Here is a 14,250-nt window from a genome sequence, read left to right on the forward strand (position 1 = left end):
TTGTTGGACGCTTCACTCTCTCGGAGGTATCTTCTAAGATCCAGAAATTACCTAACAAGTTTATCTGTGGGCCAGGTAATATACCTAATGTCTTTTTAAAGAACTGTATTTATACAATTAGTAGGCCTCTCCAGATGATCTTTAATATGTCTTTACAGGACTCTACCTTCCCAGAAGCTTGAAAGCACAGTTTCAGCATGCCGATATTTAAGGCTAGCAGTAGGGAGGATATTGCCAATTATCGTGGAGTATGTATTCAAAAGTCATTGGCCAAATTGTTTGATAGTTTGGTTTGCGGTTAGCTAACATGGCAATGCAAAGGAATCATTAGTAAAAAACAGTCAGGATTCTCTTCTGGGAAATCCACAACCAGCAGTTTGGTTCAATACGAGTGTGATCTGTTGGGGGCTTTGGAGGGGGGGATTCAGACTGATGCAGTCTATACCGACTTCTCCAAGGCCTTCGACAGGGTGAACTTTGGTCTCTTGCTGGCCAAGTTGGAAAGTGCTGGTTTTCATGACTCCCTCTTAAAATGGCTAAACAGTTTTCTGATAGGAAGAACTCAGAGTGTGAAGGTGCATGGCGGTACTTCTGCACCTACTAATGTAGTCTCAGGGGTTCCTCAGATTGTGCCCCTCTGCTCTTCAATCTACTTGTGAATGATATTGTTAATGTGATCAATCATAGTTCTGTATGTATGTTTGCTGATGACCTGAAGATCTACAAGCAGATTAAGCAGGTGAATGATATAGCCAAACTTCAAGAAGACCTTGATGCTTTGTGTGAGTGGTCAGTGATGAACGGATTGAGGCTCAACATTTCCAAGTGTTGCTACATATCATTTCATAGAGGTTCGAAGAGATTCAATTCTACCTATAGTATCCTTGATAAGTCATTGCAGTATGTGAATGTAGTCAAGGATTTGGGCGTGTGGTTCGATGAGCATCTGAGATTTGTTCATCACATCTCTAAAATAACTTTAAAGGGACTAAGAGTGTTGGGTGCTGCAAACAGGTATAGTTCACATCTCTCTCTGCAAGCCTATAGACTCCTTTATATCTCACTGGTTAGATCTAATCTTGAATTCTCTTCAGTATAAGTCTCCTCTATATCAGAATTCAATAGATATGATTGAGAGAGTACAAGATGGATTTTTGCGGTGTGCTGCATTTAGAATGGGCATTAGCTTTGACAAGTACCATCGTGAGGACATGAGAGTAAGATTTAACCTGGATACAGTGGCCAAAAGGCGTGTGAACGCTGATCTTTGTTTTGTCTTTAAGCTGGTTAATGGCATGATTAATGCTCCTGACCTTCTTTCAAAAGTGGGTCTCAATGTTCCAAATAGAACTCTACGCAATTTTGACCTTTATCATGTTCCTATGCACAGAACTGAATATGGCCGTCATTCTCCTATCGATAGATCTCTTAGTGTCTTAAACGCTCATAACATTGATTTATGTAGTAGTTCACTGTCCGTTTTTAAGAATAGTCTGAGCAGACTATGGCTGTAATGGTGTCAAGTCAGTTCTTGGATATATATATATATATATATATATATATATATATATATATATATATATATATATATATATATATATATATATATATATATATATATATTTACATTGTATCAACTCACTAGGTTAAGTTATCTATTATGTAATAATCTATTTTGCACATTTATTTTGTAAAATGGGGATTTCCGTAAATTTAATAAAATAAAAAATAAAAATAAAATGGCGGTCATGGTCATTGGACAATCGGCGCAGGTCTCGGACCATTCTACCCTTTCCCTATGTCCATGGTCGACCTAGCGGCTGCCTCCTGATAGGTATTTGCAATTTTTATTTTTTACAGAATAATAATAATATCATCGGCATGCTTCATTTTATTGTGTGTCTGCACCCTGCACTGTTTTTCTCAACTTATTATGGCTGTTTATACTTCCTCCGAAAAGTTTCGAATTTTTAGAGATCCTTTTGCCTTCAAGATTGTCCTAAATGCCACAGTAAAGCACGAGAACCTTCTATTAAAAGAGTACAGGAGCAAGAACGACTGTAAGATATTATTTGTAGTGCCCTAAAGGTGGATTCAACACGATCAAGTAGAAGTGTTGGAAAGGAACTGGGTATGGAACATACAACTGTTACCAGCATTTGAAAAAAAAATGGGTACACGTAATTCCAATATTCCAAAATTCAGGAGATATTTCTTAGAGAAGCAAATGAAAATGATATTTTTTTATGAAATATTCCATACTTTAAATAAATCTTCTTTGCCATTACATAAGAAACGCAATCCTTTCACTGTCTGAGCACAGTTTTCAATGAAAGAAGTCTGTTTAAGCCTTTTATTTAAAAAAATAATTTTAGTTAATTTAATTTTTGTATAGTGGTTACGTTTTTCTATTTTCATCAGAGCTCATAGTTTTACTAGAATAATGTTTCATTTTCCTTACGTAATACACAGCATAATAAAAATTCTAAGATTCCGATTCTATGTGGATTGTAGGCTAATGTATGTAAAGCCAGTATCTAAAAACTTTTCGGAAAAGCATGAATGTTCGCGTAATATTCTGCAAAATTTTAGTTAATACAGTCACTTCCATTAAAGTCAGACGCTCACTAATGTCGTCTAAAAAAATTGAGCAGTGTTGCCATCAATGAAATTTCAGGATTCCTAAAAGTTAAATTAAAAATTCTCCAGATTTCACAAAAACTAGGTCAGTGGAGCGGAGGTTAACTAGTAGTTTTAAGCCAATAAGAAGCTCGCATTAATTCCTTGCACGTCCCTGCAATACGTCATCCTGTGCATTTATTTAAAATCGTTTTGAACCTACAGGACTAATAAGGAGATCAAATTAATTGTAAAGCAATTAACACGATAACAACCGCATCATAAATAAATAATAACGTCCTCTGGATCAGCTTTGGGATTTTGTTTATGTACTCTAAAAGTTGATTTCAAATGTTGTCTTTCTTTAGTCGATTTAAAATTGCATGCAAGTGACAAGGACTACACCTCTAGAAATAGAATTCTGCCTTCCACAGGACCCCGTCAGTGTTTTACATTAAAGGTTTTTTTTCATTAAATTTTTTAGCAGGTGAAAATACCACCACACTCAATGGAAAATAACTCTATATGCTGTAAAACGCTAGGGACTTTTCCGCTAGGAAACAGATTAATAAAAATATTTATTAAAAGAAAAAAAAAATGATAAGGCAACCTAACATACACAGACGTATTCCATTCTTGAGAATTGATCGATATTTGTGCAGACGGAAAAAGAGGCACATATTTAAATAAACTGGATATTCTCCAAATAAAATCAAATATACAGCAGCGTAGAGACCCTCCTCAAATGCGTAATGATCGATTTCCCAACCTGTATATATATAAATTGTTATAGTTGACTACGCTTAGGGTGTCAGAATGATAGTTGTAACAGCTACCTGAGCGCTATTTAAAAAATATTTTTTAATAAAATGATTGTTAGAAATTTTTATTGTAGTCTTTCTACCGAAATATTTTTTGGAAAACACGAAGAGAAGTAAGAAAATCTATTTTTTTAAATAAATCACTATTAAGATTTTGCTTAATAGATTCAAGGTTTGGTTTAAATTTATGGGGGTGCTTAAAATGCAACCAATTAAATAATCTAAAGATAAACTCTGGTAATTTATTTATTGTATTCACCACCAGAGGGCGGTATTCATTAAAACATACTTTTTTAATGAGTCTGGAGATTTTCCTATAAACGGACTAATAAGCGCTGCATTAATTGTGTTTACTTTGAGTTTAATATTCTTCTTGCTGCAACTGAATATAAGGAACGACGTGGAGCAGTAGAAAGGATATTTTACAGAACGGATATTTTACTAGAACTCGAGCTTCTCCATATCAATCAATCATTTACCTTACTATAAAGTTCTCTTATAAGATACCATGTTTAACAATGACAATTACAAGCTTAAAGCTATACTGGGACTATATTGTGGTCACGGATCAAACGAGTGGCATATGAGTGGTTGATTTTGGCATGTATGGAGGCTTATATTTCGAACATTCTGAAAAGCTCTTCACTCAGCAACCGTGGTTCGATAAAAGTCGCACCAAGGCAGTTAACATCAAAAATGTTGCTTATCGCAAGACCTCTACAAATCGTGTCAATTTTATTGCCTTGAGAAATGCGCCCAAGAAACGTTAAATACCTGCAAAAAAATATAATGAGTAAAGAACAAACTTTTCAAATGCTCAAATACCGCCAATAGTATTGAAAAAGTGTACCGTTGTGTTAACACCATCGTTGTGCGTACTGTTTTCTTTTACATGCAGAGCAGGTCTTTTCCTTGGAGACTTGAAACTTACGCAGATTTAACTAATACCCAAAAAAGGAAAAAAGATAGTGTCCATCAATTACAGTCTAATTGCTTTAGTCCCGATAATCGCCAAGGCATTGGAAAAAATGATCAACCAGCAAATTTTAAAATACTTGGAGTCTACCAACATTCATAGCGACCGTCAGTAAGGTTTTCGAAAACACAGATTTCCTGGCGAACTGTAGGCTTATGTTACGCAATTTTAGACTGATGCTATCGAGAAATATGGTAAATTCCGTGCAGTACCTCTGGATTTTTCACAGGAATTCGATAGGGTCTGGCATGAACAGCTGTTAAACAAACTATGTTCTTATAATAAGTAAACAAACTGCCCATAGTTCCACGGCAATGCTAATTCCAGCCTTTCAATGTTCTAAGCCTTTAGACGACAATATTTTCAAAACGAATAAAGAAAAATACTGACCGATGAAATTGAGAACATATGGCGAATTCAAGCAGTAGGAGTTAAACCTATTATTATCTCAGCTAACGGAATGATTACTAAACAAACGCTCAAATACTTAGAAGAGCTAAAAGTACTGTCCGAAGCTATAATTTGAATGCAATGCTGTTGTTTTGGACAGCGGCTACTGCAAAACTCACTAAGCGATTACGACATCTAAACAAAACGATCAGAGTGTGCTTTACTGAAAACAGAAAACACCATCCCAAGAACCAGACAGTTTTTTCTTGATCGAGCAACAGATTCACCTCTCTGTCAAACTAGATAAATCTAATCCCCACTAAACCTATATGATGCAGAATATAACTTTGATTTATGAAACTCCGTTTCAACACTATTACAACATTGGAAAGATAAAGAGCTCCATTGGTCGCTATCCTAACATGCTCGATGTTATTTACCCCAATAAAAAGGTTCAATCAGTTAAATGGCTAAATAGAGAAAACATCTTTCTAGAAACTGAAGATTTTATATGTGCGATCCAGGACTATGTCAATAATTATAACTGAAACACATAGTAAACGATCTAAAGGTGATGGTAAAAACATGAAAATACTAATTCTACCGTCTCAGCGGTTGCAAAAATTGGCTTCACGAGAATATGCTAATCCCTCTAATAATGTGGCAAAAATCATTCATAGTGAACTAAGTCTGAAGTTAAGTCTTGAAGTCAGAAAGATATATCCAGAAATATCCAAACTGACAGGCTTATCCAACATAATAGAACTAATATTGTGCTTCTCAACAAAATAGAAAATCTTCAAAAATAACTGACGCGATGCTTGGAATTTCGCCTTTCGTGGTTTGACTCATAAAATTTTTTGAGTCGTGAAAAAGTTGAGTTTTCTTAGTAACTAAGATTCCAAATACAAAATTGCCATCCTAGATTGTCCGCGTGATATACATTAAGGAATTTAATATTATTTTTATCTAATTCGCCTTTAACAAGAAGGTATACATTAGTTATTTCATAAAAGTTAAACTTTTAAGTATGGTATATTGTTTACTATTTAAAGATGCTTACAAAATGAGTTAATAAATAAATATACTTACCATCAACAAAACGTTGAATATTTAGTTATAGAAAACCAGTATAAGACCTTTAACCTAAACGTTATCAACGAAAAACAGGGTTTTTCGCATTTTACTGCCAGATACTTCGCCAATGTTGACGAAGTATCTGGCGAACTTTTTGCAACAGTTCGACATTAAATCCCATTGGCTGCGTAATGATTGCAGATCGGCTACAAGGCTTTCAAGATTTTTCACCTCGAAGTTAATCGTTGTTACTTTTCTTTCTAAATTCTCTTTGTAAAATCTTGAACTCTTGATAAACATCCAGACACATTCGAATTTATTGATATATTTGGAAATGCTATCGACATCGCGCCTATTTTCTACGGTAAGATTGAGACCTATCAATTTTGTAAGAACTTTCCTCAGTCTCGGTAGATTTGTACCAAAAACTTTGACAGCATCAATGTGAGCAGACCTTCTTGTGTCGAATAAGCAGTAAAGTTAATTTGGTACACATTCTTTTAAAATTTTCCAAAAAATGTTCCAATCAGACTAATAATGAATATGTTGAAGTTATAGCATTGCGATAGCATTCAGGTTGCTAAAATCATACTGTGAGCTCCGCAAGGTGCGTAAAGTGCATATGAATTTATTTGCAGAATGCGACCCTGAACTCTTTTGTACTTACCACTCATGTTTCGTCCATTGTCATAACCTTGTGCACGGTGTTTATCCGTGAAATGTCATATTTTTTCTAAAGCTCCACAAACTAAAGCAGCAATAACTTCACCAGTTTTACAGTGACGATCAATAAAAGTCAAAGAAAGTTTTTCAATCTGATAGCTTTTTCCAAACAGGATAAACTAATAAGAAAATCTCATCCATTTTTCACAAAGAGACCGACGTATACAACAGACGAAAAACAATGAAAATCACAAAAAAAAAAAAACACAAAGTCACGGTCTCACAACATTTACTTAAAGCTACACGTGTTTCGCTCTATTCAGCAGAAGCGCTCTATTTGCCTCCTTCAAAGAATTGAAGGAGGCAAATTTGTATGGATAGGGAGAAATAGACGCATATTGAATGACATTATCAGTAGTTGTGGGTTTACGATATATTTGAAATATTAGTTTATTATTGAGTCTTTCTATAAGGAGGTCTAGGAATGGCAGTTTACCATTTTGTTCTTCCTCAATGGTAAAAGAAATCTTTGGGTGCAAAGAATTCACAAAACGAAGAAAATTTGTCAAATCTTCTTTCTGGCCATTCCAGACAATGAATATATCGTCAACGTACCTCTTATATTCAATGAGAAACTCCTCAAACCTACCCTTAACAATCCTCTCTTCTAGGTTGCTCATAAAAATTTCACTTAACAGTGGGGAAAGGCATGAACATGCAATTCTTTCTTTTACAGACTTTTTAACATCGCCCTGTCAAAGGAAGCGTTTGCTAAAGAGCTTAATATTATAAAACATATTGCTTTTAATAATGGATTCCCACTTTACTTAATTAACAAATTATACTTTAAGTTCTTAAATAAATATAGGTTGACTTACAACCTTCTTCATGAGAAAGACGACAAAAAGTCCTTTAGATCTTTGTCCTTTTTCGGCTCAATTTCATTAAATTTAGCTAAATTTTTTAAGACCTCTAATATCAAAATCGCTTTCAAAATCGCGAATAATTTAAAAAAAACAGTTAGTGAACGTGATAGACAAGGCAAATGTCTTTTCGAAATCAGGGGTTTACTCTTTGAAATGTGGGGATTGTGACGCTGTATATATTGGCCAATCTGGAAGAAAAATTTCTACACGCGTTAAAGAACATGTAGCGTTGTTTGAGAAATTTAAAAATACAGACGTCCGTGATACAAAGTCAGCGTTTGCAAATCACCTGTTAGCTTCCACTCATCACTTTTCTCCAGAGGTCGGAGCTGAAATACTTCATGAATGCCCTAAAGGGAAAAATCTTGACCTTCTGGAGAGGATGGAAATTACTAAAGCCAAGAAGAGTCCTGTTCTTGTCTGTGTTAACGACGTATTTAATTTTGAACCCAACCTTATTTTTAATAATCTTATTTAATCAATTTTATATTTACATAATCTCTTCCAACTGAGATAAGTTTAATATTGTGTTAGTGCCTTGGCTTAACAACAAATGTTTTGAACTTCTCCTCAGTGTTCCGGTAGCCCATAGGTTATAGTCTCTGGCTTGTAAGCTTATTATCGCAGGTTCGATTCCCAATAGGTGTGATATTATTTTACAATTTTTTATTTTTTATTTTTTGGTTCTAAATAACTGTATAGTCATCCTAACCTTAAATGTATGTTTATTTACTGTTTTGCCAACGTTAGTGGCTTTTTAAGGTTTTAGTCTTTTTAATGTCCTCCTTTTTTTCTTTCAATACTAATTATTATTGTTTTAGGCCTGATGATGCTCTGAATAGAGCGAAACACGTGTAGCTTTAAGTAAATGTTGTGAGACCGTGACTTTGTGTTTTTCATTGTTTTTCGTCAGGATAAACTAACATGTATCGTAAATTGAAAGGTCGTAAATAAATCGTTTGCTCCACGTGACTGGAATCAGGTGTCGCATCAACCAAAATAGTATAATAGTTGGGTATTATACTAGTTTGGATGGGTACGGAACCTCTCAGAACTCTCGTGAGGCCTGCACACCCCCTACGAAAAATTGCCACTAAAATTGTAACGAAATTATTACTAATATTGTAAAACTTTATTTTTATGTATTATATATCCAGAAGGTATCTTCTTTAAATGGAAATAAATCAAATTTAGGTGGGTTAAGTCAGAGGCGGATACAGAACTTCACTAAGGGAGGGCACTTGCTAGTATAAATGCAGTTAATATTGATGATAATTATTTAAAATAAAAGTTGGTATAAAGGTAAAATTAAAGTATACGTATTTTAAGTTGATTATACAGGGTGTTTCAGAACTGTGGGATCAAACTTCTGGGGTTGTTCAGTGCAATAGTAGAATCCATTTGAGTATAGGAATCCATGTCCGGAAATGTGTCACTACGCCACTACGGCCCTAAGACGCATTTAAATTTAGAAAAAATATTAATTACCTAAATAGGATCTGATGCATTTACTTTTACCTTTTGTATATGATACCATTACAACAATTGTTCAAAATGTCTTCCTCCAACCTCAATACACTGATTTAAACGCCGCACATGATTTCGGCGGACTACAATAAAATTTGATCCTCATTTTGAATGATTTCAAATGCTGCTGTTATTCGTCCAATTAAGTCTAGCTCTGATTCTACTGAAGTTTCGTAGACTAAAGACTTTACATGTCCCCACAAGAAAAAATAGAGCGACGTTAAATTGGGTGACCTAGGAGGCCAAGAAACTGCTCCACCTCTGGCAATCCAACGGTGCCCAAACCGCTGAGCCAAATACTCGCGTACTTGCACAGCAAAGTGAGCCAGCGCTCCATCATGCTGAAACCACACCAAGAAATTCCTCCAAGAAACGCAGATAAATAGGTCCTGTTAACCGTTCTAGGAGAAGGTATGGCCCAATTAAATAATCATCAACAATGCCTGCCCATATGTTGACAGAACAACGATTGTGATGTTTTCTTGGAAAAATTGCATAAGGATTTTCTTCGTCCCAAACATGGCTATTCCTACTATTAAAAATACCGTCTCTTGTAAAAGAGGCTTCATCGGTCCACAAAATATATCGTAAAAATTTTTATCGTAAAAAATTTGGTCGTGCAATGATGTGATCCAGAAGCCATCGACAAAATTGAACTCTATGATGATAATCGGCTGCAGTCATACCTTGAACTTTCTGGAAGTGGTAAGGATGGAGTTGTTGCTCGTGTAGTACCCGCCAGACAGAAGCGTTACTCGTATTCATATTCTTAGCGACGTCACGTGTGCTATTTGATGGTTCATCGGCAACTCGCTGAAGCTTCTCTTCTTCAAATTCGACCGTTCTTACGGTTCGAGCAAAACCAATATCATGCATGTTGGTCTTAAACATGCCTGTCTCAGCGAGCCGCCGATGAACCGCAATAAACTTCTTGTATCCAGGATGCTGTCGTTCGGGAAAACGTTCATGATACAACCGGGATGCTCGCTATATATGCTATATATGCTATGCTCGTATATTGCAGTTTGTTGCTCCGTATGCCAAATGCATATCCGCCAATTCTTGATTGGTAAAGTTTTCCATCAGCAATAAATGTTTAAAAATTGAAGCTATAAAATTTCTAAACATGACATTGAGAATTGACATTGATAAGCATTGATTTTAAACAATTGTTGTTATGGTATCATGTACAAAAGGTAAAAATAAATGCAGCAGATCCTATTTAGGTCATTAATGTTTTTTATAAATTTTAACGCGTCTTAGGGCCGTAGTGGCGTAGTGACGCAACACAAATCAAACAATTGCAGAACACAAAATCTAATCTATGTTTTGATTTTGAAAAATCATTGATTATATTTTCTATATTAATGTCTAGATCGAAATGTACCTGAAGTAATGCTAAACCTAAAAGTCTTTCTTGTAACATTCTATTTCTCAGCCATGTCTTCAATCTGCGTAAAGCTGAACAGGGTGCGTTCAGCTGACGCTACACTAACTGAAAGAGTGATTAAAATTTGTAGTAGGTTGCTGCAGTTTAGATAATCATCTTTATTACACAATTTAGAAATATCTAGAGAAATTTTTTTTTATCTTTTCGATCGTTGTCCATTTCCCTTAGGAACTTCATTTTTCAGATCATAATTTTAGACTTGGTGCTGTTTCACAGGTTGATATATCGTTATTAGATAAAATGTGATTGAAGGTTTTCCACAGACTACTTACACACGAATTAATTATTTCATCGTCGGATTTAAGTAAATTGCTTGGTAATAAAATTGCAAAAATAAAAACTGTTATTGCTTCCGGTGATTCCCCGCGAATGATCTACCACGTCATACGTCAACGGCGCGGCGCCCTCATTTCAACGCGACGCGAGATGTTGAACGATAATTGCGATAAAGTACGTACAAACGTAGAGAAGAATAATGCACTAATAAATAACATTAATAAAATTATATTATTTTAATTAATATTCTATTGTTATTATAAATTTTATTTTAAAACAGAGTAATCAAGGGGAGGAGCAATTGCCCCAGTTGACCTCCCCTTGGATCCATCACTGGGTTAAGTGAAACTATAATTATGACCAATTAAAATAACTTGGCTTTCCTACACCCTTTATGTCCTACAAGAAAAATTACTTTGTGCGTCCAAAAAAAATTAAATGCATAGTTTCTTCAATTCCAATCACAATATTTTGGTTAAATACAAATTTACCAGTTTGTAATTTTCTTATTATTTTTAATTTGTATTTTTTTTTCAGCAAATATTATTATCAGCGTAGAATGTCGAGCTTGGGCGAAAAACATCGAATACAAGGGCGGATCCTTGAAGAGGGCAGGGTCGGTTCAGTTCGAAATACAAGTAGATGATGATGCAAGTTTATAAGATATATGATTTGTTTGACAGACAAATTAATATTAATGCGAATTTTGAATGTCTACTAATGTATGTTCAACTCTGGCCTGGTCCGGCTTCAGTACTTATTTTTTTATTTATTTATTTATATTTTAATTTTATGTAGTTTGTACGGTTTTGTGTTCTTTAGGTTGTGCCCTTGCAGGTTGTGCCTTAATGTTTTTTTTTTCATATACGAAAATTGTTATTTGTGTATAGTTTTATCGTGTTGTTTTATTGAGGGAGTATTAAATGTTACCAAATAAGTAGGTATCTATGTGTGTTTTAGAGCTTTATAAATTTGTTAAATACCTTTATATTACTCTATTACAGTTTCTAAGAATCACTGTGCTTTAGATCATATCTCTAATAGGGGACCATACTGAGTGTGCCTTAGATCTTTAACAAAAATATAAATAAGTTTAATGTATCAGGATAGCAGATTGGTTCTTAGAATTTAATTCATAATAATTAGGTACCATACAAAATTAAGTATTAATACAAGTCGCATAAGTTTTTTTTTTTTCAAATTGAGAAATATTTTTGTTCATGTTAGTGTGTATAGCTATTGTGTACTTATGTGATTTTATAGCTTTAATTCATATTGCCAGTGTCATCATATTTTATTATAAACATTATAGATTTACAGGATATTTTTAGTTAGAATTTGAGCTCATTTACATAATGGTACATTTCAGTAAACATCAAAAAAGTAAACAATATTTGAAAATATTATATTCAGTTTTGTTTCTTTAAAATTCTCCCCACTATAAATTTTTTTGTGCCATCATATTCAACTCTCTTGTAAACTTCTTACAATGGTTAAGTAAAGTTTTGCTATTCTTTAAAATTTTCTTAACAACTCTAATCTTTAACGGCATTCTTGAACTAAAATTTCGGTCGGTGACTCTTGTTGAATTAAACTTGCGTCTTAAAAAACCACAGATTTTAAATCACAAAACAGTTTTATTATTAAGAACTCTTATTTTACTCTCGATCCGTCATTCACTAACGATGAAACTATTCCAATGTTTCTGGTACAGGAATGCTTGAAAACCAAGAAGATAAATCAAAAGAGACAAGAATTTCATCTTCACGTATTTACATTTTTTTCGGCGTATCTTCCTCGTTTTCAAGCATTCCTTTGCCAAAAACTTTAGAATATCTAATGAACTTTATCTCTGGCTTTTTAGAAAGTAGTGGTTCGATAATATACGAGAAATAATTAAATTAACAAAACTTTGTTCCTGTATCCGTTGTATTATCGTATATCGTACCCCTGCACTCTTGTGCTTGAAAGCCATTCATGCTCGAAAAGTTTGAAAGGCCTTTTTGCCCTATCGAAGGCTCCTTCACCATTAAAGAACAGTGCTAATGCAACCTCTTATTGTTCTTGCCCCTTTCTACTTTTTCAACTACGGCGTGTAGAGCAGTTTTACTAGATTGCCTTTTGATGTACGCCTGTTGATTCCTATGAAGTGTATTTGCCTTCAAAATTACCTCAGTTAAATTTTTGTCAATCATCTTCTCTAAGGTACTCATTAGAAAGACATTAAACTGATTAGGACTATAAGATTTGGACAGGCTGTAGTCATTTTTGCCCGCTTTGGGAATAAAGACCACATGCGTCACTCTCCATATCTTCGGTACATATCCCATTGCTACACTGGTTCGGAAAAATATACTTTAGTTGAGGAAGGATTAAGTTCAGGCCCTGATGGAGCATCTTACCTACCTCTTTTGCTTTTCTCACCTCTATCTTAAAGCGCCTTTTTACGTCTTTATACTTATCCTCTTGAGATGTTTCCCGAGATGCTCAGAGATGGACCTTCCTAGACTCCCTTTTGATTTCGAGGGCCTCGTTCCACCACGTTCACCTTGCAGGCACTTTCTCTTCTGATATGCTATCTTAAAAACTCGATTGAGTAGTTGACCTAATTTATTTAGAGATCTTAAGCACTTCTGCTAGGCCTTCTATATAGGTGGCCCAGTCCATGGTCCGTCACTCATAGTTACGTCATTCGATACTCTTCAGTTACCTACTATATCTGAAAAGTTGCGTGACACAATGGTAATGTCAATCACTTCCCTTTTGTTGCAATTCACAAAATTAGGTTCGACGCCCTTGTCGGCGCTCTAAGCAGCTAATGAATACTAAGGTCTTTTTTCAGATTGACTGTATAACAGTCTTTGACCTCAGTCTCCAGTCTCAAACTATCCTTAAGCGTTTGTTGCTGCATGGTTTCCTATAATAATTACGAAGGTTCGGCCACTTGGCTTGTATTCTCATCAGTTGGACACAGGTCTGGATCTCCTATTATGATTGCCTGTAATTCTGTTGCTTCCAGGCCCAGGTACAGCCTTAAGTTGCCTGTCTTATTGTCCATCCTCTAGCACGGCCTCGCTACCCCAATCTTCGATCGTTTGGCCGCAGTGTACCATAGTGAGTAGCCGCTTTGCCTAAGCTGGGTAACTTCTATTCGCAGTGGTCCTCCTAATTACACAGCTGTGTGACCTTGGCTTTGTCCGTTCTTAGTGCCATACGCTCGAGATCCTGTATCTTCTCGAATAGGGCATTGTGTCCGTACTACAGATTTTGTCAGATTTTCTAGGGCAGCAGTCCGTGTCGTTGACATGGCTCCTGCTATCAGCTATACTATACACGCCATTATTCGTGTTTTGTCAAGTCTCTGAATAACAGTCCTCCTTTCTGCCGCATGCCACCATATTGTCCTCGTCTACTAAACCAAAATTTAAATCCTAACGTATGGTTTCAGCAGGACGGAGCTCCACCCCATTATGCCATACAGGCCCGTACTTATTTAAATGAGATTTTTGAAAACAGGTGGATTGG

The 14,250-nt window shown here is 35.2% G+C and overlaps 1 protein-coding gene across 1 annotated transcript in view; it reads left to right on the forward strand.

The window, feature by feature from the left end:
• The window catches only part of LOC126745575 (sodium/potassium-transporting ATPase subunit beta-1), a 134,864-nt gene extending 122,731 nt beyond the window's left edge, over positions 1-12,133 (forward strand). The window contains exon 6 of the mRNA XM_050453478.1: positions 11,263-12,133. Coding sequence (XP_050309435.1) covers positions 11,263-11,387 — 125 coding nt within the window. The 3' untranslated portion in view covers positions 11,388-12,133. The remainder of the gene's footprint in view (positions 1-11,262) is intronic.
• The last annotated feature ends 2,117 nt before the right edge of the window (positions 12,134-14,250 follow it).

This window comes from Anthonomus grandis, chromosome 16 (assembly GCF_022605725.1).
Source record: "Anthonomus grandis grandis chromosome 16, icAntGran1.3, whole genome shotgun sequence".
Lineage (NCBI taxonomy): Eukaryota > Metazoa > Arthropoda > Insecta > Coleoptera > Curculionidae > Anthonomus > Anthonomus grandis.